This window comes from Sarcophilus harrisii, chromosome 3, assembly GCF_902635505.1.
Source record: "Sarcophilus harrisii chromosome 3, mSarHar1.11, whole genome shotgun sequence".
Classification (NCBI taxonomy): domain Eukaryota; kingdom Metazoa; phylum Chordata; class Mammalia; order Dasyuromorphia; family Dasyuridae; genus Sarcophilus; species Sarcophilus harrisii.
In genome coordinates this window covers 359,032,632-359,058,415 of record NC_045428.1, presented here as the reverse complement: position 1 = coordinate 359,058,415, position 25,784 = coordinate 359,032,632, and the positions used below count along the sequence as shown (strand labels likewise).

General features: G+C 34.1%; 1 protein-coding gene across 1 annotated transcript in view; it reads right to left on the bottom strand.

Annotated features, from left to right (window-relative positions):
- CBL (Cbl proto-oncogene) overlaps window positions 1-25,784 on the bottom strand; it is a 97,797-nt gene that overhangs the window by 19,272 nt on the left and 52,741 nt on the right. Inside the window, exons 3-6 of the mRNA XM_031960127.1 lie at window positions 11,837-11,983; window positions 5,278-5,434; window positions 1,817-1,938; window positions 1,356-1,493 (exon numbers count right to left, since the gene is read on the bottom strand). Coding sequence (XP_031815987.1) covers window positions 1,356-1,493; window positions 1,817-1,938; window positions 5,278-5,434; window positions 11,837-11,983 — 564 coding nt within the window. The remainder of the gene's footprint in view (window positions 1-1,355; window positions 1,494-1,816; window positions 1,939-5,277; window positions 5,435-11,836; window positions 11,984-25,784) is intronic.

Here is a 25,784-nt window from a genome sequence, read left to right as displayed (position 1 = left end):
CCCTCAAACGTTCACCTATTAAAAAATCCTTTTTATTCCTTCAAGGCTCAACAGAGATATCACTTTATTCCTTGAAGCCTTCTATGATCTATCTAGGCAGATAAAATCCATCCCGTCCTTGAATCTTCCATGTCTGACCTTTCCAAACATAAGTAATCTTATTCTGAGTTTACTATAGTTATATATGTGTTTGTATTATCATCCCTATTATTAGGAGCTATATCCTTTTTTAATCTCTGTATTTTCAGAAACTATGCTCAATATTTTGAAGATGCAGATACTTAACAAATGTTGACTTCAAACTAAATTACTAATGACTGATGATACCACCCCCCCAACCCCTCCCCCCCCAAAAAAAAAACCACAGAACAGAGGCAAATTTGTAAGAATTTCTACAGGGAGTAAAATGACTCAAAGCAATCTGAGAAGATGATGTTAGATTGATAATATAGAGATGTTTCTTTCCAGGATACACAGTTAATGGAACATAATAACATGGAGGGAGAGGGGTTGGCATTTTCCCATATGATAGATAAACAAGATATCATTTCTTACGGGGAGTTTCTTTTTAACCAAAGGACTCAAATGTCTTTGAATACTAATTACCATAACATTGACAAAAATATATTTTAGAGATGAAGAAAATAAGCTAAGTCACTGAGACCATCTACCAAGAAAGCTCAAGCATTCGTTGCTGTAATGGTTCAGAGCAGAGGCAAAAATCTCTTTTGCTCATATTATTCTGGGAGTTTAATGTAAAGACCAAGAGAATGAAAATTGGCTTTCTTCATCCTTTTATAAGATAGGTGGCATGCAGATACTCAGTAATTTCTTATATTCTAGGTATGCCCACAGATAAGAAGAAATCATGATTACATGATATAAATGAAGTCTGCCATGCAAATCAGCAAGAGGTTAGAATCAAATGCCTTAAATAAATTTTGTTGAACCAAAAATAAGTGAGAATGCAAATAGAAAAGGTTTTAAACATTGTTAAATTGAGATTCTCCAGTATATTCATTCATTAAGATGCTGTCCTATGATATGGCTATAATGTAAAAATGTCAGGTAAACATAATTATTAATTTATTGTTTTTTCAAAGTTTGTCAGATAAAAAATAATGGATAAATCCCTTGCTCATAAAAAAGGAAAAAAAAAAACAAATAATAAAATCCAAGAAAGCTCAACAACACCACCAAAATACTAAGTTCAACATAATGGAAAGACCAAGATAATAAATTCTATCAATATATTCTTCAATACAACCTATAGAAGGAACATGAAATAAAACCAAAGAATGATGTTTTACTCCCTCAAATTCCTAGACATCATTGAAAGATAAATAGCTACTCACAAGCCTTCCCTGAAGCCATCGATCAGTGCTTGGAAGAGAGGTTTGTTGTGAGGGATTGTCTGAAGAATATTCCCATCAGCAGTGACATAGCCAATGGCCCACTGACCCAGCCTTGTACAGCTCAGTCGGAAAATGTAGCTGAGGACACAAAAGATTTTTATATATGCTAAAATGAGGATGGCCAACAAGAAAAGACACACACAAAAAAATCTTGTTTACAAAGCATCACAGATAACTTCCTCTATGCCTCCAGATAAAAACTAAAGGCCTGCTAACTTAATATTTATAACTTGAAATAATTCTCAGATCACTATAGCAAAGTTTTCCATTTGTTTCTTTAAATAAACCACAATCTAATGATGAAATCTTGGTCACTAGATACCAAAGTCAAGCTTTTGCTCCCTACATTCTAAAAGAAACCATAAAAGAACAAGCATGACAATTTCCTATAGTGTGCTAACCTGCCAGGCTTGTGAATGAATTTCTGGAGCCGAGCTTTCACTTCATCATATGTCAAGAATGCCATATAACCTGGATGAGTCACAGCAAGGCTATTCCAATTCCTGAGCAAAGATGACCAAGGCTAAAGAAACAAGACAGTGATCACAAGTTATCAATCCATAATCAAATATTATTATTTTAAATTTAACTTTTCTAGGTTATATGTATACAATCATTTTTGACATATTTCTATATAAGTCATGTTGGGGAAGAAAAATTAGAACAACCATGAAAAAGAAAACGTGAAAACAGTATGCTTCAAAATGCATTGTCTCCATAGTTCTCTCTGGATATAGATGGCATTTTCTACCCAAAGTTTGTTGGAATTGCCTTGGATCAATGAATTGCTGAGAAGAACCAAGTCTATCACAGTTGATCATCACAAAATCTTGCTGTTGCTGTGTATGTTTTGCTGGTTCTGCTTGTTGTACTCAACATTAGTTGATATAAATCTCCAGATTTTTCTGAAATCAGCCTCTTCATCATAACTTACAGAACAATAATATTCCATTACTTTTATGTACCATAATTTATTCAGCTATTCCACAACTAACAAGTATGCATTCATTTTCCAATTCTTTGCCACAACAAAAAGAATTGTTATAAATATTTTTATGTATGTGGATTCTTTTCCCTCTTTTATGATGTCTTTGGGATACAGATCTAGTAGTGGCACTGCTGAATCAAAATCTAAATGCTTACATGAATAAAATATAAAAAGGGAAGATCAATGAATTGGGTATGCAACTAAAAAAGCTAGAAGAACAAATTAAAAACAAATTAAATATAAATTTAAGAATTCTGAAAATCAAAGGAAAGATTAATAAAATCTAAAGAAAACTATTAAACTAATGAATAAAGCTAAGAGTTGTTTTATTAAAAAAAAAAAAAACATAACAAAATAGATAAACCTTTGGTTAATGTGATTACAAAAAGGAAAGAAGAAAACCAAATTAGCAGTATCAAAACTGAAAAGGATGACATCACCAATAAAGAAGAAATTAAAGCAATAATTAGGAGCTATTTTGCTTAGTTAAACGCCAACAAATCTGACAATTTAATTGAAATGGATGAATATTTATAAAAATATAAATTGCTCAGATTAAAAGGGGAGATACAATACTTAAATGAACCCATTTTATAAAAAGAAATTGAACAATCCATCAATGAACTCCCTAAGAAAAATAAATAATCATTCATTGCCTACTACATTCCAGGCAACTGTGCAAGTGCTAGGAATATTAAAGGAGACTAAAGTAGTTCTTGCCCTGAAGAAGCTTACTCTTTACTGGAGGATCTATACTTTGCTACACAAAGCAAGCTATCTACAAGATAAGTAGGACATAATGAACAAAGGGAAGCAGATGGAAGTAAGGGGAGATGAGAAAGGCTTTCTGTAGAAAGCAAGGTTTTGTTGGAAGTTAAAAGGAAGCCAGGAACCTTAATAACTGTAACAGAGGAGGGACTGTTCTAAGTATTAGAACAACTAAGTAAAAATATCGAGTCAAGAGACAGTGTAGTTCATAACACAGTAAGGTGGCCAGTATTACTGGATCCAAGGGTGAATATCAATAAGTAAGGTATAAAAAGACTGGAAAAGTAAGATGGGACTAGTTTATAAAGGACTATAAAGCCAAATAAAGCATTTTGTATTTGATTCTGGAGTTAATTGGGAGCCACTAATGTTTATTGCATAGAGAGCTGGCACAATTGGATCTACATGCTAGCAAAATCATTTTAGTGGCTGATTGGAGGATGGATTGGAGTAAAGATATACTTGAGGTAGACTCACTAATACGCAATTATAATAATCAAAGTATAACATGATAAAGGTCTGCACCAGAGGGTGGAAGTGTCAGAGAAGAGGATGTACTGGAGAAATGATGCAAATGTTTAATGAAAAGGCTTAACCATTGTTTTGTATGCAGGGAGTGGGAGAAAGTGAATAGTTTAGTATGACTTCTAGTTTGTGAGCCTGAGGCACGTATGAAAATTCGAAAGAGGGAGAAAGAAAGGGGGTAAAAGGGAAAGAAAACGAATTTTGTTTTGGACATGACTGACTTTAAGATGTCTACTAGATATCCAATACAAGAAGTTTGAAAATGTGACTTTAGAGGTCAGCAGAGAGGCCAAGAAAAGCTAATTTTGGAAATCATCAGCAATAGAGATGGTAAATTAAATCCATGGGAGCTGATGAGATCACCAAATAAAGCAGTACAAAGGGAGGGGAGGATAGAAGAAGGGAGGGGAAGAGAAGACATTGGAAAGGAGGAGAGGGGAAAAGAGACCTATGGTTAGAAGATATGATCTGGAAAGGATTCCAGCAAAAAAGATACAGAAGGAACAGTCTTAGTTATATAAGTAAGAGGAAAACCAGTAAAAAATAATACCCTGAAAAGCTAGAAAAAAGAAGGAGGTGAAAGTGATCAAGTTTTGGATTTGGCAACTAAAAGATTATTAGTAACATTGGAGAAGTTTCCAGTATGGTGGAATAACAAATTCACAAGCTATATTATAAGCAGAGAGAGAAAGTAGAAGCATCTATTGGAGATGGTCTTTTCAAAGGACTTTAGCTACAAGTGCCTTTTAGCTAAAAAAGGCAAAAGAGATATAGGATATTTTGCATTTCAATCAATCAAAAAGTAGTCTTAAGCACCTACTATGTTCTAAGTACTATGTGAGGATACTAGGGCTAGAAAGACAAATGTGAAACTGTCCTTGCCTTTGGGAAACAACATGTACACACAAAATTAAATTCAAAATAAATGCAAGGGTATGTCAGAGGACAAGAATTAGCTAGGATCAGAAAAGGCCTCACAGAGGAAGGAACATTTGTGGTTGAGCTTTGAAGAATACTAGAGACTATATGAGGCAGAAAGGAAAATAAAGCTGTATCAGGCACAAAACACAATAATGCATGGACAAGGAAACCAGTATGTTATATAACATACTGGGTTCTCTGTCCATGTATTCCTGTGCAAGAAGGGTATATTTGTGAAGAGAAGTAATATGTAATAGGAATGAATCATGGGTAAAGAGGTAGGTGAATGGGAATGGGGAATGTACTGGGGACAGGAATAAACAAAGGTGCAAATTTATATGAGAATTTAGTCTTGCTTTAAAAAAAAAAGTCAAGAAATGTGAAGTTAGCTCTAGTCAATGGTAGAGAGAAATTAGTCAACACACACAAAAAAAAGAATAAAAAGATGTTCTAGATGTGAAGTTGAATTTCAATATATAAAAATTGGCATATTTATGCTAAAGGAAACATTTGTAGGAAACATAGTAACAACCGAATAATGTTACGTCATAAATAATAGTTTAAAAAAACTTTTAAGCATTAATAAATAATATTTGTTGCAATTAAAATACTATTCAAAATACAAAGTACAAGTTTTAGTCAGTCAGTCATTTCACCTACCTGAAAGAGTCTTGTGAAGATATCAAATTCAAAAACTGAAATATAATCATTGCAGGTTAAATCAATAGTGGATTTCAGGGCCATCGCCTCTAGTCCAGAACTGATAGGATGTACTTCATGAAGAGCCTGTCGAAAACTCTTCCAAGGGACTATTGTCCTGATTGAAAAAACAAACCCCAGAGTCAACAATTCTAGGCATGAATGTCATCAAGAATAGAGTGAAGTAGATGTAACTATCCCTTTTCTTAACTGTCCCTAAGTGAAACTGAGTTATATTTTGGAATGGGGACAACTGCCCAAAGGCTCAATTTTCTTTAAAAAAATATTTTTTCATTTATTTTTAAAAACATCAACTGCATTTTAAACATTGTTTCTCCCCTTCAGCCAAGAGTGCTATACCTTGAACAAAGAATTTAAGTGAGAAGGAAAGAAAAAGTCAGTAAAATTAACTAATACATCAACTGAGTCTGACAGTACATAGTTCCCTCCCCTTGTAAAGAAATGAGAGAACTTCTATTTTTTTCCTCCCTTCTTTGGGGCAAAATTTGGTCATTATATTTGCACATGATTCATTGTTATTGTTTTGTTTGTTCTTCTTTAGACTACATAATCAGAAAAACAAAAATAAAACAAAACAAAAAAAAGGTTCCGTGTATTTTTCTTTACATGAATTCATGTTTTTCCATACAACTACATTCTTCACGTTCACTGTTGCTTTATAGCAGTTTTATCCCATCACATTCGTGAACCACTCTTTGTTTTAGATACTCTTCAATCAATGGGACCTACTTTATTTTCAGTTATTCACTACTACAAAAAAACACTGCTATAAATATTTTGGGAATATATTGGTCATGAAAGCTCAATTTTCCAACTTTCCATTGGTTAACAGAGGAAAGGAACCCTTTTCTCTATTATTCCTTCTCAGAATGTCAAATTTAAGATCATAAACTAGTTCATGACTTAGTGCTATCATCCAGATATGCCTATTTTATTATAAAACTGAAGGGGTAAGAAGACAACATGAATATTCTTTTTATCTATCACAAACATTTTGTGGTTTGTCTCTTCCATAGACCCTTAGTAATTAGTGTTGATTTATATTTTTGAGTGTCCATGCTACCATCCATAGAGAATAAAATAAAAAGAAACAGTAAAATTACAAGTCCTGAAGGAGATAAAGAGTAAAGTTTTTATTACAAGGTAAAGCTAAGTGCAAGTCACTGGTAGGACACAGTGAGGAAAAGACAAAAATGAAAAACAAGTCTTGTCCTCAAGAAACCTATACACTACTGTACACTACACTACTAAGTAACTACAAGATAATTTGACAAAAGACAGGACACTAACACCTAGGGGAATCAGAAAGGCTTTGTAAAGGAGATGGCAAGTACACTGAGTTTTATAGGTTAGGAATGTTTAAGAAACAGAGAGGAGAGGAAATGGATTCTAGGTGTGTAGAGCACTCTATGAAAATTCATGGAAGTAAGAAATGGAATTTCACTACACTTGTCTGTAACAGAGAATATATAAAAAGGAAAATAAGTCCATGAAGGTAGGTTGGACCCAGAGTGTGAAGAAATTTAAATGCTAGGCCAAGTGTAGAGGGCCAGTATTGAATAAGTCCATGAATAAGTCCGAAGAGCCCAGATCAGGTATTACTTGAAACTTGCTCTTTGTAAGTGCAAACAATTCAAAGCATTGGCTTACCCCCACTCCTAATAATGAATGAAAGACAAATTTAAGATAATCTTGATGGAGAATGTATGTGACAGGTACAAGGCATCACAATTATGCTATTTACAACTCTGTTTTGATAAATACATTGGTATGATAATTTCTGCTATTTATGACCCTGTTATGATAAATATCTTGTTATGGTGGAAGTGAAATGTCAAAGTATGGTGTATGCATTTGTATATGACACCATTTGAAGCTGGTGTTAATGTAACATTAGTCTAAAGAGTATATGAAACCCTGGTTCTCAAGATTAGTTAATGAAGAATGCAAAGCATATCTTCTACCTAGCCTCAGATATTCAATTCAGATTCACACTCTCTTACTCACCGACCTAGACTCCAGCAACTGAGGAATATGTACTTTGTTCAAAAGGCAATAGACAAGCACCAATAATGTTTATGCAAGTGAAGTTACAAGATCAGTTCTGTACTTTCAAAGATTCCAGAGGGAGTTTTATGTATAAGGGATTGGAGAGAGCAAGGGATACCAATTAAAAAGCTTTTATAGTAATACAGGCATAAAATAATAGGAGCAAGAATAATGTGAGTTAAAAGAAAGAGGATACAAGAAATCATGAAAAAATATTATCTACGGGACTGGGCAACTGATCAGATATAAAGAGTGAGAGAAAAGGAAAAGTCAAGGATTACTCCAAGGTTGTAAAATAACTTTCCTCAACAGAAATAGAAAAGTTTGAAGGAAGGGAGCAATTAGGGGATTAGGAAAAGAAAGATAAGTTCCATTCTGGATATGAATTTATGGTGCTGATGAAAGGTTAGTCCAGCAGGCAGCTATTGAAGCTGGATTAGATTTTGGAAGAGAGATTATAGATAATGATAGAGACTGAAGAAGAGAGGTTTATCTATATGTTTAAACTTATAGCTATCCCTGGAATCACAGAAAAGGAATGTAAAGGAAGGGAGAGAAGCAATACTGCACAGTAGAAAATAGGTTGCATTTGGTATCATAGAACTTGGGTTCAAATTCCTGCTCTGACTTTTACTTCTTAAATGATCTTGGGTATAAATTAACCTTTCTGCATCTCAGTTCTCCATCAATAAAATAAAAGTGAATTGGGACCCTAAAGCTCTTTTGAGATCCAAATCTATGATCCTATAAGAAGAGAATCAAGAACAGATCTTTAAGAGGCATTCACAGAAGAAAAGACAGGAAATGATCCAATAAAAGATATGGAAAGGTGAACAGATTTTAGGAAGAGAATGAGGATAAGAGCAGTATTAAGAAAGTCAAGAAAAGGAAGCTAGATAGTCCCTAAAACCTGGACCTGGAATCAGGAAGAACTGAGTTCAGCTGTGTGAGTTCAGCAATTCACTTAACATCTATTTCTCTTGATTTCCTCAACTGTAAAAAGGGGACACAACCTATCATGCTGGGTTGTTGTGGAGCTCAAATGAGATAATATTTGTAAAGTGTTAAATACAATGTCTGGCACAATGCCTGGCATGTAGTAGGTATTATACAAATGCTTAAATAAATCCCTTTAACTCCATCCTCATACAACCATAGAAAGAAAAAGCTGCTGTAGAGTACAAAGAGTATAAAGACTGGGGGGAAACTTATGGACTTAGCAATTGAGGACACTGGTAAGCTTGAAGAAAGTAGTTTACTTTAAGTAGAGTGATATAGCTAGAGGGCTAAGAAAAGAAGGGGAAGTAAAGAAATAGATACAATGAAAATAAAATGCTTTTTCCCCGCTGGAAGTTTAGTTGTTAAAGGGAAGAGAAAGTTACTTTGCAGAGATGACACAGTCAGATGAAGGCTTAAGGATGAAACTCTGATCAAGGTGACGATTAGCAATGATTCCAAAGGACAAATGATGACTACTACTATCTGCCTTGTGATATAGAGGTAATAAACTGACATGCAGAACTGGTACACCCATTTTTGGCCATAGCCAACATAAAAATGTGTTTTGCAGGGGCAGCTAAGTGGCGCAGTGGATAGAGCACGAGCTCTAAAGTCAGGAGTACCTGAGTTCAAATATGGCCTCAGACATTTAACATTCCTAGATGTGTGATCCTAGGCAAGTCATTTTACCCCAATTGCCTTAGTGAAAAAGAAAAGAAAAAAGAAATGTGTTTTGCTTGATTTAAAAAAATGAAGTTTTAAAGGATAAATAAGAGAGAGACCTGGATCCACAGGATGGCAAAAAAAGACATCAGGATATAAAGATAGATTAAATATTGGGAGATGGGGGAAAATGGAAAAGATTACAAGGGGAAATCTCCCAGAAGATATGTTAAAGAGAAAGGAATAGGGGATGATGGCGGGTGAGGAGTGGAGGGTTTCACTTTGGCAAGGAAAACAGTAAGCTCAGTTAATGGGATCAACAAATCAATCATCAAGCATTTATTAAATAACTACTCTGTGGTCAGGATTATGCTTGGTGCTAGGGATATAAATACAAAATGAAATAGTCCCTACCCTCAATCAATGAAGTTACATTCTGGAGGGAGTACAGGAGTGGAGGTAACCAGTGTGTGTATGTAGAGGGGGGTGTCTATGTACACTAAAAATAATACAAGGTTAATTTAGGAGAGAGGGCACCAGTATGTGGAAAGGCTTTATGTGGAAATTCATGGATTTCCACATCCATCCTTGGATGGAAACAAGGCCTTTGATTCAAATGCAAAGAGTGTCATGTTGAAGAAACAAAAGGATAGCTGGGATGGATTATAGAATGTGAAAAGCAGAATAATGTACAATAAGACTTCAAAGGTAAATTAGGAACATGTTACAAAGGGCTTTAAAAGCCAATCAGGAATTTATATTTAATCCTAAAAGGGAAAAGAGGATTAATTGGATTTTACTGAATAGAAAAGTGATATAGAGCTATACTTTAGAAAAATTAACTTAGCAGCTGTGTGCATAACAGATTAGGGGAAGACCTAAAGTAAAGATACCAGCTGGGAAGATATTACAATTATCCATATAGAAAAGAGGTGATAAAGGTCTACTAAAGGATGTTGGCCCTGTGAGTAAAGAAAAAGGAATGGATTTAAGAAATATGACAGCAGAAATAAAATTTGATAACACAGAGTGAGGAAGTGTTAGGACTAAAGGATAATGTTACAGTGTTTTATATGTGTTTGTGTGTGTATAATATTATACACATATAAAACATTGTAAATTATACAGACACACACATATATATTTAAAAAACACCATAACATTACCGTGTGTATGTGTGTGTGTGTGTGTGTGTATGATGTTACAAAACTGAGAGACTAGAAGGATGGTAATATATAGAGTAAAAAGAGTGAAGATCTGAAGAGAAGTGTGTTTGAGAACAAAAATAAACGAGTTGTTTTAACCGTGCTGAGTTTGAGACATCTATGAAACATGCCCAGCAGAAAACTGCAAATGTATCACTGAGGCCAAAGTTGGGATATATAGATTTGGGAGACAGTTGTACTGAGATAATAGTTAAACGAATGGAAGCTAATTACATCACTGAAGTACAGAGAAAAGGGCTCAGGACAAAATCAGAGTATACCCAGAGTGAGGGAATGTGGGTATGATACAGATGGGTGAATAAAGAATAATGAGAAGGAATAAATAGGAAGAAAGTAAGGAATAAGTAATGTAGCAAAAACTCAAGAGAAGAGAGAAGGGTTAACAATATCAACTGCTATAAAGAGATTAAGAAAAATGAGAACTGAAAAAAGACCAAGTTTGGCAATTTTAAAATTGCTGTTAACTGTGGATAGAGCACTTTCAGTCAAGTGCTTAGAAAGGAAGGAAGCTTACAAAGAAGCTGAGAAGAGCAGAAATGAAGGAAACCAGTTTAGACATTTTTCCACCTAAGGATTTAGCTCTAAAAGACAGGAGAGCTATAAGATTTTTTTTTTGAAGAACAGGAGAAACATGAGAACAAAGAAGAGAATGAACGATGATATAGAAACACTCTGAGATATGGAAGATGGGAAAAGAGAGAGTTCATGAAAGATGGCCATAATTTTCTCAGGTAAGATCATTTGCTGAGAAGAGGGATAGTATGGGAAGAACTCAGTAAAAATATTAAATAACCAATAAAGGAAAATTAAAAGAAATGACATACGGAAGTGAAATTAGGAAGTATCATGGATCAAATGCTGGAACTTGAGTCAAAAAGACCTGAATTTGAATCTAGTTTCAGACCTAGATGTGTTGACTAGTTGTGTGACCCCAGTAAGTCATTTAAGCTCTATTTGACTCTGTTTCCTCAACTATAAAATGGGGTTAATAACAGTAGGTATCTCCCTAACCCAATGGCTAGCATACTATCTTCTACATTAATTAACTACCTTCTAGGAACTAATAAAGTAGTTCTTTTATATCTCTAAATAGAATAATTATTCTCCATTTTCAAATTCAAGATCTAATAAAAATAAGGCTTCCTTCAGAGAAAATAGGGCTAGCTTTTTAATAAAATCATTAAAGAACTTAAAGCTAGAATGTGAATATTTAATTTGAAAAATTCCTTTCCTTTCAGATATCAGTTCCTAAGAGCTTTAGAACGTCATCAATAGGAAATGCTTGTATTTATTTAAACAAAGAAATATACAGCTTTACTTCCCTTTCTTCCTTACTAGAAGTGGGAGGTTAAGGAAATGGAATATATCATATACTGTCAAAAACAAGTTAATGAATTGACTAATTTTGTTGACTTTTTTCCCCTTTTTAAGTCTTTATTTATAAAGAATAGTTTGCTAGGCAGAGGAAGAGATTGGTATATCAAGAAATTACAAAACATTAATAAAAATAAGATTTTGAAATAACATTATTTTTCCATGGTCCAAAGTAGACTGAGACTTACTTTTCTCCAAAAGCTTTTCTCCAAAATTCTGCAGCATCTGCCTTGGTTATCCGGAACGTATCTCCTTGGAAAAGTCCACTTGGAAAGATCCCTTTTAGTTCTGCTAGCATGTGGCTGAAGATCAGGGACAGTTTGGTCAAATTTCGCCTGCAAATGACAACAGAAAAAGACTTGTATACAACATACATAGCTAAGTAATATTAAGTGGCAAAGCTACAAAGGAATAAAACATATTTAGAAACTATCTGGATATTTTTCTCTTGGCCATCACTATTTTAAAAAACCCTTTTATATTGTTACCCTTCTGTCATATATAGAAAAAATATGGAAGAAATTATTTGCTTTCTTTTCATTAAACAGTCACAAGCACTCCAAAATTTACTAGGTGCTTTCCTCAAAACAACCATGTGGATGAAAAATGTTATGTACATTCAGAGAAAGAACTTTGGAGTGTGAATACAGATCAAAAAATACTATTTTCACTTCTTTTGTGTGGCTTTTTCCTTTTGTTCTGTTTCTTCTTTCACAAGACAACTAGTGTGGAGATATTTTTAACATGATTGCATATGTATAATCTATATCAGATTGCTTGTCATCCTGGGGAGGGAGTTTGGGAGAGAGGGACATTTGGAACTAAAAAAAATATATTGAAAACTATCTTGACCTATAATTGGAGAAAGTAAAATACTGTTTACTAAAATAACATAAAACCATGTGAGACAGGTGGTAAAAATATTTTTATCTATTTTACCAATGGAGAAATCAAGGATCAGCAAGCTTAAGTGATTCATCTGTAGTCACGTGCAGTCATTCATTCAGTCAACAATCATTTATTATGTGCTCAGCATTTACTATGGTGATAAATTCCCGAAGATACAAGGAAAGTCAAAAAAGTAACTGATTTCAAAGTACATACATCCTAATAAGGAAACAACAAATAACAGTGCGTGTGTGTGAGAGAGAGAGAAAGAGAAAGAGAGAGAGAGAGAGAGGTTAAACAAGAGTGGATGAAAGTAATCTGAAAAAGGAAGGGTATTAGCAGCTGTGAAATCTTTGAGAGGCCTTTAGCAGAAGATAGGATTTAAAATGAATCTTGAGGAAAGCCGGGGGAGATAAGGGGGAGAGATAAGGAAGCAGAACATTCCAGGAATGAAGAACAGCCAACTCAATAGCAGAGTTGGGAAATGAAGTATCCTATTGAAAGAACTACAAGTAAGCCAGTGTTGCTGGATCATAGTGTAGAAAGGAATAAAGCATAAAAAAGGTTGAAAAGGAAGAGGTCAAGTTATATAGAGCTTTAAATGACAAATGGATGACTTTATATTAAATATTTGGAGGTAATGGGAAACAAATGGTGTTTATTATGATTTAGAAAAATCCCCCTGGCAGCAAGCAAAAGACTGGAAGAGGGAGTGACTCAAGGCGACCCTCTGGAAGACTACTGCAATAGTCCAAGGGAAAGACAATGAAAACCTGAATAAGGTTTGTAGCTGTATAAATGTTGTGAAGGTAAAAATGACAACATACAAAAAATAAAATGGGTAAGTGAAGGGGAGGAGAGAATGAGAGTAAGGAGTCAAGAATAATACCAAGATTACACACCTAGGTGATTGAGAATGGTAGCATCCTCAATAATAAAAAGGAAAGTGCAAATGTGGGAAATGTTTAAGAAAGATAATGAGTTATTTTGGACACAACAACTTTGAGATGCCTATGGGATATCCAGTTTGAGGTATCTACACAAGTAGATATAAAAAAAAAAGAAACATCACTATAACTATAGCTCAAGGGAGAGACTATGGTTGGATATAGAGATCTGAAAATCACAATAATATATAATGATTAGCATTTTGTATAGTGCTTTAAGATTTGCAAAGTGTTTTTACAATGTTACCTTACTTATAAATCTACCATGGGAGCTAATGAGCTCATTAGGTAGGATAGTACAGAACAATGGTCAACAAATCAATTGCCTGCTTTTATATCTCATCACTCCAATACGGCCACCAATTCAGCCATCCAAGTGATTTTCCTAAAGCAGTTTTCTGACTGTCACTCCTCTATACAATAAACTCCAGTGGTTCCCTATTATCCCCAGGATCAAATACAAAATACTCTGGCATTCAAAGCTCTTCATAATCTAGACTTTGTGGACCTTTCCAGTTTTCTTACTGGCTTACTCTCTAACATGTACTCTTTAATCCAATGGTACTGGCCTTCCAGATATTTCATGAACATGGATACTCCCAACTCTTAGTTCAAGGCATTTTCTCTGGGATGTCCCCCAAGCCTGGAATGAGCTCCCTCCTCAACTTCTGACTTCCATCTTTTACAAGAAGTCTTTCCCAATCTTCCTTAATTCCAGTGCTTTCCTTTTCTTATTTCATATTCATCCTGTACATAGTTTGTTATATATGTTTGTTTGCATGTCTCCTCCATTAGATCATAAATTCATTGAAGGCAGGAGCTATCTTAGGCACTTAATATACAGGAGGTGGAAGAGGAGGGATCAACAATATCAAAAGCTGCAGAATGAGCAAGGAGAAATAGAATTAAGAAAAATACATTAGATTTGGCAATTAAGAGATCATTATTAACTCTGAAAAGCTTCTGTTGGACAACGAGTCTATAAGGGAGAATGTGAAATGCTTAGAAAAGAATAAGAGAAGAGGTGGATGCACACATTGTAGATGGTGTTTCCAAGTTTAGCCATGAACAGGAGTAGATTATAGGATGACAGAGGACAATTTGCTGGAGAAGTCAGGAAAGAATGGGAATAATAGTGCATGCAGGTAGAGGAGTTTGCATTAACAAGAGCCACCACTTCATCTGAGATGGGAGTGAAAAAGGAAGTAGCAGAGGAAAATGTTTTACTAATAGAGAGATGACAAGATAAGGAGCTCTTGTGGAGCAGATTCCATGGGAAATTTGAAGAAAAATTTTACTTTGCAGAGTAGAATAGTGAATTACTTTGAGAGTGTTGAGAGAAAAGGAGATATTTTTCAGTGAGGGCTCAGGCAGCAGTTTTGTGGCTTCTTCTAGACAGCCACAATTTGCCAGCATGTGAATGGGAAAAAAGGAAATCACTGTGGGAAAAATCCAGGATTACGGCTTGGCAAGGTTTGATCACTGACAGAATAAAGGAGTAAGGGAAATGTGAGTAGGTGGAGGACCAAATGGAATAGAGATGGATTATCAAGTCATTAAGAAAGATAAGTGAGTATAGTCAATGAAAAAGTGATGGCCTAGGAAAGAAATGAAAGGTGAAGGAAATGGAGATAAGATTAAAAAAAAAAAAAATAGGACTAGTGATTATCCGAGATAGGGAAAGAGAGGATAAAAATTATGATCAAATTTTGGAGTTCATGAACATAGAAGTAACAAACACTTATGAGTAATGGCATAATCAAGGGTATGACTGTTTATGTAACTGAGGGGCGTAGAAGAATAGACATTGGGAACAGAGTCAATTGAGGAAATGACTTCAATATAACTTCAAGGGGGAGGGATGGGTGGGTAAGGACAGCATTTGTAAGCCAGAGACTAAACTCAAGGAGGAAGAATGGAAGTCTGAGTGGGATGGGGGGAGGGGAAGTACACACAGGTTATAGAAAATAGTGTCCAGAATCTAGATTGGATGACAAATTTAAAAAGTGTGAAACTAAAGGAGAAGTAGCTCAGTAGGAAGCAGTAATAGGGAACAAGGAGTAGTCTTGCTCCTCCACCATGACCAGAGAAAGTATAAGCAGTTACAAATAACTAATAAGTAGTAGAACACGGTCTAGAACTAGGAGATCTAGGCTTTGATACATATTGTACTCTTTCAGACACCAAGCTGACTTTCTTAATAAAAGTTTTATGAAAAGTGTTAATAACCTAGGGGAATGAAATCCCACCACATATTCAAAAGCAAAATTCTTAATACTCCACAAGTGCTATTGAGTAAGGCAAGCAAGAATGGATTATTATCTTAAGCGATTTATCTTAATTTTCATCTCAAATTACATCAGCTAGATATGAAGACACAAAGCTCTTTTAGATTAGCAGTTAAAAGAATTTTATATTAGAGAATAAGAACTATATAAAGGCTGCCAGAGCCACAGCACTCACTGAAAGTACTAAAGACTCTGGAAATTCCAAAGAAACAAAATTTTACTATTTAGTGCTATTTTACTATTTGCTATTAATTTTGCATAAGTTCATGTAGTTCAGACTCAGCTCATGTTAGGAGGGTAAGGAACAAATATTAATCTAAATTAAATATCATATACAGAATTTTTTTGTACAATTACAAACAGATTTTATTTTCTTATAACTCACTGGAGAGTTCCCTGGGAAAATATAATAAACATGAAATCAGAGTTATACAAGCTTAAGTGCTGGTTAAGTTCCATTTAGGCCTGTTCATCAACAAAATAAGACCTATGTAGGCCTCCTGTGTTCTAAACAGTTACTGCTCTATGGCAAGTAGCTGGGAGTATCCAAACTTGCTCATAAAAGATAATGAAGTGTAACTACTGAAAAGAATAAAGCAATGAATGACTAAGAGAATTCTCACACTTCTACTATATCTGAACCCCTTTAGAATGGTGATGCTAGAAGCAGAACCAAGATTCATATATCTGATAAACTAAAAGCCTAAGGCTTTTTATCATACAGGTACACATCAGAGACATCATGTGTTTGGTTTCAGGCCACTGCAACAAAGCAAATAACACAATTTTTTTTGTTTCCATATGAGGAATTTCCTATACAAATAAAATCACAGATCTGGAAGTTTTATGGCCATTTCCATTTGTAAAAGAAACACAAGAAGTATATTTGTTAAGACAAGGCTAATTTGAAGGGCATGTCAGTGATATAGTGCTAGTATATCCCAAACATGTTTGAACAAAGAAAAGCATTTTGGAAACATTAAAGCACCATATAAATAGGAAGTATTTCTTATGATCATGAATAGTTTTCATAAGAGAAAAAACAATTTTTAAACTTTGTTCATTTTTGAAGAGTCTACAAGGAGTATCTGAGTATTTCAGTAAAACTGAATATATAACTTTAAAGTTATAATAAATAATTTCCCTAAGTTCTAGTGTCAATATCTGAAGATCTACTTCAAAAAGTGGTAACTAGCTCAAGGTTTCATTCATTTTCAGTTTATTCTAGACTAATACCATTTAATTCTTTTAATACGACTAGAACTGAAAATGTCACCAAGGAATACTTTCAAAAACTCCCAGATTTACTTATTCTAAATGCTTTAGTGAAATATAATTTAAAAAAAAATTCAAATAACCAACAAATAGATCAGAAATGAGGGGAAATCTATATTTTTAATCAACACGGGTATATGGTCCAATGGTTACTTCATTTACTGACATAGATCACAACCCTTTTATGAACTAACATAGTCTTCCAGGTTTTCTGTAATTAAAAAATTCATAACTCTGCAGAAAACCTGGTAATAGGCTTCTCTCATCTTGCCAGACTGGTCGGTCCCTAAACAACAGGCTAATAAACAATGCATCACAAGGTCATATTCAACCCCCTTTCCAGCACATCAGAGAGCTTCTTTTCTGATGATTTCGGCTTTGAGAATTTAAGGTCACCAGAATATAATTTTGGAATAGAAAATAAGTCTTACAAATAGACTCTCTAAAGTACTAGCATTAAAGTTATTCCTAATTTTTCTTTCTTTTGCTTTTTATTTTCAAAATACATGCATAGCTTTCAACATTCACCCTTGCAAAACCTTGTGTTCCAAATTTTTTCCCCTTCCCCCTCACTCCCACAGCAAGTAATCCAATATGTTAAACATATGCATATTTCTTAATACTCTAATTTTATACATTTTGATGGCATTATCATTATAAAACAACATAAAACTATTTTCTGTATTTTCATTAAAAAGTTAAGTTTAGGAGCGTAAACAAGTTACTAGCTATATCTGTTTTATTTTCCCCTCCTCCAGTATTCCCCCTACCTTCCATATTTATACACTCAAGTATCTCATTAGACAATCCATAATATATTTTTAAAGTCCTAATCAAAGTTTTGCATATTTGTAAATCTCAGAGGCTGAGCGTTTTCTCCTAACTATAAAACATAGGAAGGAAGATGTAGGTAGATCATTACAACCTCCATTTTAGCACTATATATCACCCAGGAAAACAAATATTTTACTTAGTTTCTCTAGCCTTTCTTGCTTTATTATGACAGTTGAAGCATTTTCATTCTCTTCTCAATGAACCAGTTCACAAAAATAGAGCTTAGTCCTCTATACCCTGCAGCAAGCTGTTCCCTTTCTAGTTTCTAAGATAAAGTATTATTCCAAAGTGAAATAAGATATATCAAATATTGAATTATAATTTTCCTCTACTTTGATAAATTTCTAAACAAGTTGAATAATTAAAAATAAAAAGCATGGCAAACTAGCTTGTTAATTGTAATTATTTCTCTTCTAACAACAGCTATTAGAAATTCCATTCAAGAATAAGTGAATGTTCAAGGACTAATGATGAACTGGGCTACCTACCTTCCTGACAAGAGAGGAAGGGGATTCAAGGGGGATTCAAGATGTATTCAAGGGCAGAATGAGTTGCACAGTTTTTATCATGGGCAATATAGGAATGGGTTTTTGTTAAGATTATGCATATTTTCATAAATGTTTCCCTCACCCACCCTCGAAAAGGAGTAGGAAGAAAGGAGAGAAAAGTAAATGTTTCAGAAATTTAAAAAAATAATAAAATAGCTTTAAAAAATAATTTGTTAACCTTTATATTTGTATTTCTTGAACTCTAGGTGCTTCTCATGGGAGATACAAATATGAAAAAAAATTTATATATGTTTTTCCCCACCTAGAGCTAGGTAAGTGTTAAGTGTCTGAGACCAGAGTTGAATTCAGGTCCTCCTGACTTCAGGGGCTAGTTTTGTATCTACTGCACCAACCCCCAAGGAATCTATATTTTAATAAGGAGAGAGAGAGAGAGAAGCTAGTGGATAAAGAAGAATGCTTTCTTCTGGGAAGTCATAGGACTGTTAAAGAGAACAGTATTAAGGATAATTAAGAGAACAAGGGATAAACTACTTCTCAAATTTATGAAGAAAGGTATTTATGGTCAAAGATCGGAAGTCAAGACTGGAAGGAAAGCAAAAAAGCTGGGAAACATTTTTTACAGCCAATGGTTCTGATAAAGGCCTCATTTCTAAAATTTATAGAGAACTGGCGTAAATTTATAAGAATACAAGACATTCCCCAATTAACACATGGTCAAAGGATATGAACAGACAATTTTCAGATGAAGAAATTAAAGTCATTTCTAGTCATATTTAAAAAAAATGCTCTCAATCACTATTAATCAGAGAAATTCAAATTAAGACGACACATTTCTCAGATTGGCGATAGGAAAAAATAATGATGAACATTGAAGGGGATAAAGGAAAACTGGGACACTAATGCATTGTTGTAGAGTTGTGAACTGATCCAACCATTCTGGAGAGCAATCTGAAACTATGTCCCAAAGGCTATAAAACTGTGCATACCCTTTGATTTCTACTGGGACTGTATTCCAAAGAGATCATTTAAAAAAAAAAAAAAAAAAAAGGAAAGAATCCATATGAGCAAAAATGTTTGTAGAAGCCTTTCTATGGTGGCAAGGAACTGAAAATTGAATAGATGTCCATCAGTTGGGGAATTTTTTTTGTAAAGATGAATGCTGAATTGCATGTATTTGGAAAATTTGGAAAAATACTACTTAAAAAAAGAGGAGGAGGAACAGTATCAATCAATTCTAATGCATGCACAGGAATTTGGCAAGAAGATGGCCAGTGAAGCACTAACAAGAAATGCATATGTAAATAGCACCAGAATGTGGTTATTTGTTTTTTAATCCAGTAATATAGATTTAGAGCCAAAGGAAACCTTTAATGATCATTTCTCATTTTGCAGGTGAAAAAAGTAAGAAAAAATTCTCAACCAAAATGAGTTGATTTTTCTCAAATTTAGATAAAAGTAATTTCAAGTTATTAAATACATCATACTACATTAACACTTAAACATGTATGATTTTTCTACAGTACCAGCGAGTGTTTCTTGCTTCTCAGACAGCTAGATGAAACAACATTGGGTCGAGAGTTAAAATCTGAGTTCAAATCTATATTCAGATACTTACTAGCTGTGTGATCCTAGGAAAGTTACCTATCTGTTTCAGTTTCATCAACTTTAAAAGGGGGATAAAAATAGTATCTACCTGTTGTGAGGATCAAATAAAATAATATTTATAAAATCCTTAGCAAAGTGCTTGGCACACATAATAAGTGATTAATAAACGTTTATTCTTTCCTCCCTTTTTTGCTTTAGGTCCTTTATACTGCCTACTACACCAAACCCATTACAAAAAGCCATCAAGGCAATATTATTAGAATTCTCATAGGTTCTCAGAAATGCTCCATGCACTCTCCCTTTCTGGAAAAACTTATTTAGTATATATATGAAATAGCTCACCCCTAAAGATAAAAATGACATCATGAATCTCATTATTAAACTCCAGTAAATCACTTTTCAAGCACTTAAGACATTGTTACTGGTGTCACTTAGGTATTTATCTTTTTACTAAAGAGGAAACTGGAAATTTAAAATGCTAATAGATAGGTCTCATTCACAAAGCAAACATGTAACAAACACCATATTTTTCTGCCTAAGTTTTTTAATATCAGATTTTTTTTTTTTTTACACAGACCACTGAATGTGAGCATTTCCAATATGTTCAAAAACTGGATAACTTTAAGAAAAACCAGCAGAAATTTGGAACTATGCTCAAAAAGTTATCAAACTGTGCATACTTTTTGATCCACACTGGGCTTATAATCCAAAGACATTTTAAAGAAGAGAAAGGGACCTGTATGTGCAAGAATGTTTGCGGCAGTCCTCTTTGTAGTGGCCAGAAACTGGAAATTGAATGGATGCCCATCAATTGGAGAATGGCTGAATAAATTGTGGTATATGAATATTATGGAATATTATTGTTCTGTAAGAAATGACCAGCAGGAGGATTTCAGAAAGGCCTGGAGAGGCTTCCATGATGCTGAGTGAAATGAGCAGGACCAGGAGATCATTATATACTTCAACAACAATACTATAAGATGATCAATTCTGATGGACATGGCCCTCTTCAACAATGAGATGAACCAAATCAGTTCCAACAGAGCAGTAATTAACTGAACCAGCTACACCCAGTGAAAAGAGCTCTAGGAGATGACTATGAACCACTACATAGAATTCCCAATCCCTCTATTTTTGTCCACCTGCAGTTTTGATTTCCTTCACAGGCTAATTAATTGTACACTATTTCTAAGTCCGATTCTTTTTGTAAAGCAAAATAACTGTTTGGACATGTATACATATATTGCATTTAACTTTTACTTCAACATATTTAACATTTATTGGTCAACCTGCCATTTGGGAGAAGGGGGGAGGGGGGAAAGAAGAGGAGGGGAAAAGTTGGAACCAAATATTTTGCAATTATCAATGCTGAAATAATACCCATGCATATTTCTTGTAAATAAAAAGCTATAATATAATTTTTAAAAATTAAACTTCAAAAAAAAAAAAAGAAAAGAAAAGAAAAAGAAAAGAAAAGAAAAGAAAAGAAAAGAAAAGAAAAGAAAAAGAAAAACCAGCACAATCTACACCCAGAGAGAGGATTGTAGGAGGACTTCTTTTTTTCCCAAAAAATTAAAACAAAATTATAAAAACAAAAATGAGGAAAAGATAGGGCATGAATTAAAATTTTCATCTGACAAAAACAAGTTATTGTGCTGAATAACATCAAACAGATAGAAGAAAGGATATTCTTATGAAGATTATAGCCATTTTATTCAAAAGATTAACCAATTTAAGAAATGTAATAATGGGGATAGCTAGGTGGTGTAGTGGATAGAGCACCAGCCCTGAAGTCAGGAGGATCTGAGTTCAAATATGGTCTCAGACACTTAACACTTCCTAGCTGTGTAACCCTGAACAAATCACAACTCCAACTGCCTCAGCCAAAAAAAAAAAAAAAAAAGAAAGAAAGAAAGAAATGTAATAATGACAAGACAAAAAAAAGCTGAAATTTTGGTTTGCAATCACTTAATCTACTTTCCAAGTATAAAGATATTATCAATTTGGAGCAATATTAGCTTAAAATATATCAATTTGTTTGCAAAATCTTTTAAGTTAGTGGAAGTTTCTGAGCGAAATCACCTCAAATATAGCAAATAAAAGAAAACCAAATTTAAAGAATGTTTGGTATGGAACCTAACCAAGCAAAGTCATACCAAAGGAACTTAAGGATGAACATAAAAGGGAGACAATCAACAGATGAAAGAAAATATGGCAAAAATAAATAAACCTCATCACCAAGATTGAAGGTAATCACATATGGACTTTTAACATAATTGTTTCAGATATGTTTATCATATAGATAATGGAAATTGTGTGGAAGAAAACAAATATAGAAGAAGCAACTAGATTTTACAGAGCATAAATAAAGGACGTCCATACTGAAAACAACATAGTTTTTGAGGTTGTTGAGATTCATTCTCAGTTAAGCTGAAGAAAGGGAAAATACTATAGTATGGGGGAAAGGATTTTAGCTATTATTATGACACAGTTCTCTTTTAAAAAAATTAAGCAATTAGACATCAATAACTTGGAGTAGGATTAAAAGCAGGTCCTCTGATTTGAAAGCCTCTTTCCTCTATGTATTTCATATTTCCTCCAAATCAGTTTGAAATACCCGAGTTGAAAAACAAAATGTCTTGTGTGAAGAATAACAAGGGGACCAGTAATTCTGGATCCATAGTAAGTGGAGGTAAGGAACATAACATAATAAGACTATAGAATTGAGAATATTATCATCCTTCATATCACCCAAGCTCACAAACCTAAGGATCATCCTTGATTTTTCAAGGTTTACCTAAGTCACACGGCTAGGAAGTGTTAAGTGTCCAAGACCAGATTTGAACTCAGGTCTTCCTGAGTTCAGGGCTGGTGCTCTATCCACTGCGCCACCAAGCTGCCCTGGCCCTCAGTTTTTACATCTATAAAATGCAGGGGTTAAGATAAATGGCATTTGAGGTCCCTTCTAGTTTAGTATTATGATCCTAAGTTCAATAATAAAACTCAAAATGTATTAATTCATAGCTGCATTAATTTCACAGCAAGAGAGAGAGAGAGAGAGAGAGAGAGAGAGAGAGATTGATTGATTGATTTATTTCATGGGAAATCAATGCATTCTTCATGGTAGCCCCTCTATTGAGTTTTCATTTCATCACTTAAAAACCATAGGATTGAGAGAGAGAAGGGACCTCAGAAATCTAGTTTGTTCCTTTCATTTTATAAAAGATAAGGTGATGAAAGGCCAGAAAGATTATTTTACTTTCACAAGATCACACTATTAAGAACAATAAAGCCAACATTTGAACTCAGGTCCTCTGACTCCAAATTCAATTATCTTTCTACTATACCACATTGTTTCTAAAAGAGTTAGAAACTCATAAATATCTATGCTATTTCTTCTATAAAATCTAAGTTCCTTGAGGATAGGAATGTTTTCATATTTGTATCCCCACAATCTTGCCTTTGGCATAATAGAAGATATTTAATAAGTGCATGATTGGATGATCCAGAAGTTATCTTACTTAACATGAGAGGCAGTGTGCTATAGTAGGCTTCTTAAACTTTTCCCACTCACAACCCCTTTTCACCCAATTAATTTTTACATGCCTAAGCATAGATATATAGATAAATATAAAAAAAACAGGTGGACAAATCAAACATTTTCTGAAAATAAATCATAATTTCATAACCCCTACATTCAGTTACAAGAGGTCCTGAACCACCTTTTAAGAAGCTGAGCTATTTTTTGTCACTACAAACAAGAAACTGGAAACTGAGTGGATGTCCATCAGTTGGAGAACGGATGAATAAATTATGGTATATGAATATAATGGAATATTATTGTTCTATAAGAAACTATCCGCAGGATGATTTCAAAGAGACTTACATGAACTGATGCTAAGTGAGTAGAACCAGAAGAACATTGTACATAACAACAGCAAGATTATATAGTGGTCAATCCTGATGGTCATGGCTCTTTTCAACGGGAAGGTGATTCAGGCCAATTCCAATAGTCTTGTGATGACGAGAGTCATCTGCACCCAGAGAGAGGACTGTGGGGACTGGGTGTGGACCACAACATAGTATTTTCACTATTTTTTGTTGTTTGCTTGCATTTTGTCTTCTCATTTTTTTTCCCTTTTTGATCTAATTTTTCTCGTGAGGCTTTAAATTGTGGAAATATGTATAGAAGAATGGCACATGCTTAACATACATTGGATTACTTGCAGTCTAGGGGAGAGAGGAAGGGAAAGGGAGGGGAAAAAAATTTGGAACACAAGGTTTTACAAGGGTGAATGTTGAAAATTATGCATATGTTTTAATTTAATTTAATTTTTTAAAATAATTATAACTTTTTATTGACAGAACCCATGCCAGGGTAATTTTTTACATTATCCCTTGCACTCACTTCTGTTCCAATTTTTCCTCTCCCTCCCTCCACACCCTCCCCCAGATGGCAAGCAGTCCTATACATGTTAAATATGTCACAGTATATCCTAGATACAATATGTATTATGCATATGTTTTGAAAATAAAGAGCTTAAATAAAAAAATGAATGAATAAGAAAAGGGGGCGGGGGTGAAGCTAGGCCATAGTGGATTTGAGAAATGAGAAGGAAAAAGCTGTCTCAGAACACAGCCCATGCTCATAAGCAAGTTACTTAGCCTCTCAGTGACCCTAGACAATTGTCTAAGACTATAAAATACAAACAAATGGCTTCTGCATTAGAAAAGTTTCCATCCTGAAGATTCTTCACACCAATGAATGATGATATAAATTCACCTCCTACCAAATTTTAACACTGCCTTTTAAAAATTAAAATCTAGAATTGGCATACATACCATTCATTCTTTCAAAAGTTTCATGTCTTAAAAACTATTTCCCCTATGCCTACGGGTATAACTGTGAATACCCTTTGATCCAGCAGTGTCTCTACTGCGGTCTGTATCCCAAACAAATCATAAAAAAGGGGAAAGGACCCACACGTGCAGCCCTTTTTGTAATGGCATGGAACTGGAAACTAAGTGGATGGCCATAAGTTGGAGGAGAATACCTGAATAAGTTATAAAATATGATCGTTATGGAATATTATTATTCTATAGGCAACAAGTAGCAGGATGATTTCAAAGAAACTTGGAGAGACTTACATCAACTGACGCTAAGTAAAGTGAAGTTTTTAAGAACACTGTATATAGCAACAAGATTATGTGATGATCAACTGTGATGGACTTGGCTTTTTTAAAATGAAATGATTCAAGCTAATTCCAGTAGACTTGTGATGGAGAAAGCCATCTGTACTCAGAGAAAGGATGGTGGGGACTGACTGGATCACAGCATGGTATTTTTACCTTTTTTGTTTTTGTTTGCTTATTTTTCCCTTTCTCTTTTTCCCCCCCTTTGACCTGATTTTTCTTCTGCAGAGTGATAATGTAGAAATGTGCTTAAAGGGGGTAAACATGTTTAATTTATACTGAATTGTTTGCTGTCTGGAGGAGGGGGGAAGAAAGTTTGGAACATGGGGTTTTGCTAGGGGGAATACTGAAAATTAACTCTGCATGTGTATTTTGAAAAATAAAAAGCTCTGGTTACAAAAACACTCTAAATTCCTTCATCTAATATTTTGCCCTGATTTATACCCACATGTAAATAGATCATGTTTGTATATGATACAAAGAGTAATGTGGTACAAATAGAGAAAAGTAGAGTGGCCCTTTCTTATTTCCTCCATATAATAAAGTAGTTGAATCTGATGATCTTGAAAGCATCTTTCAACTCAAAATTTTTTTAAA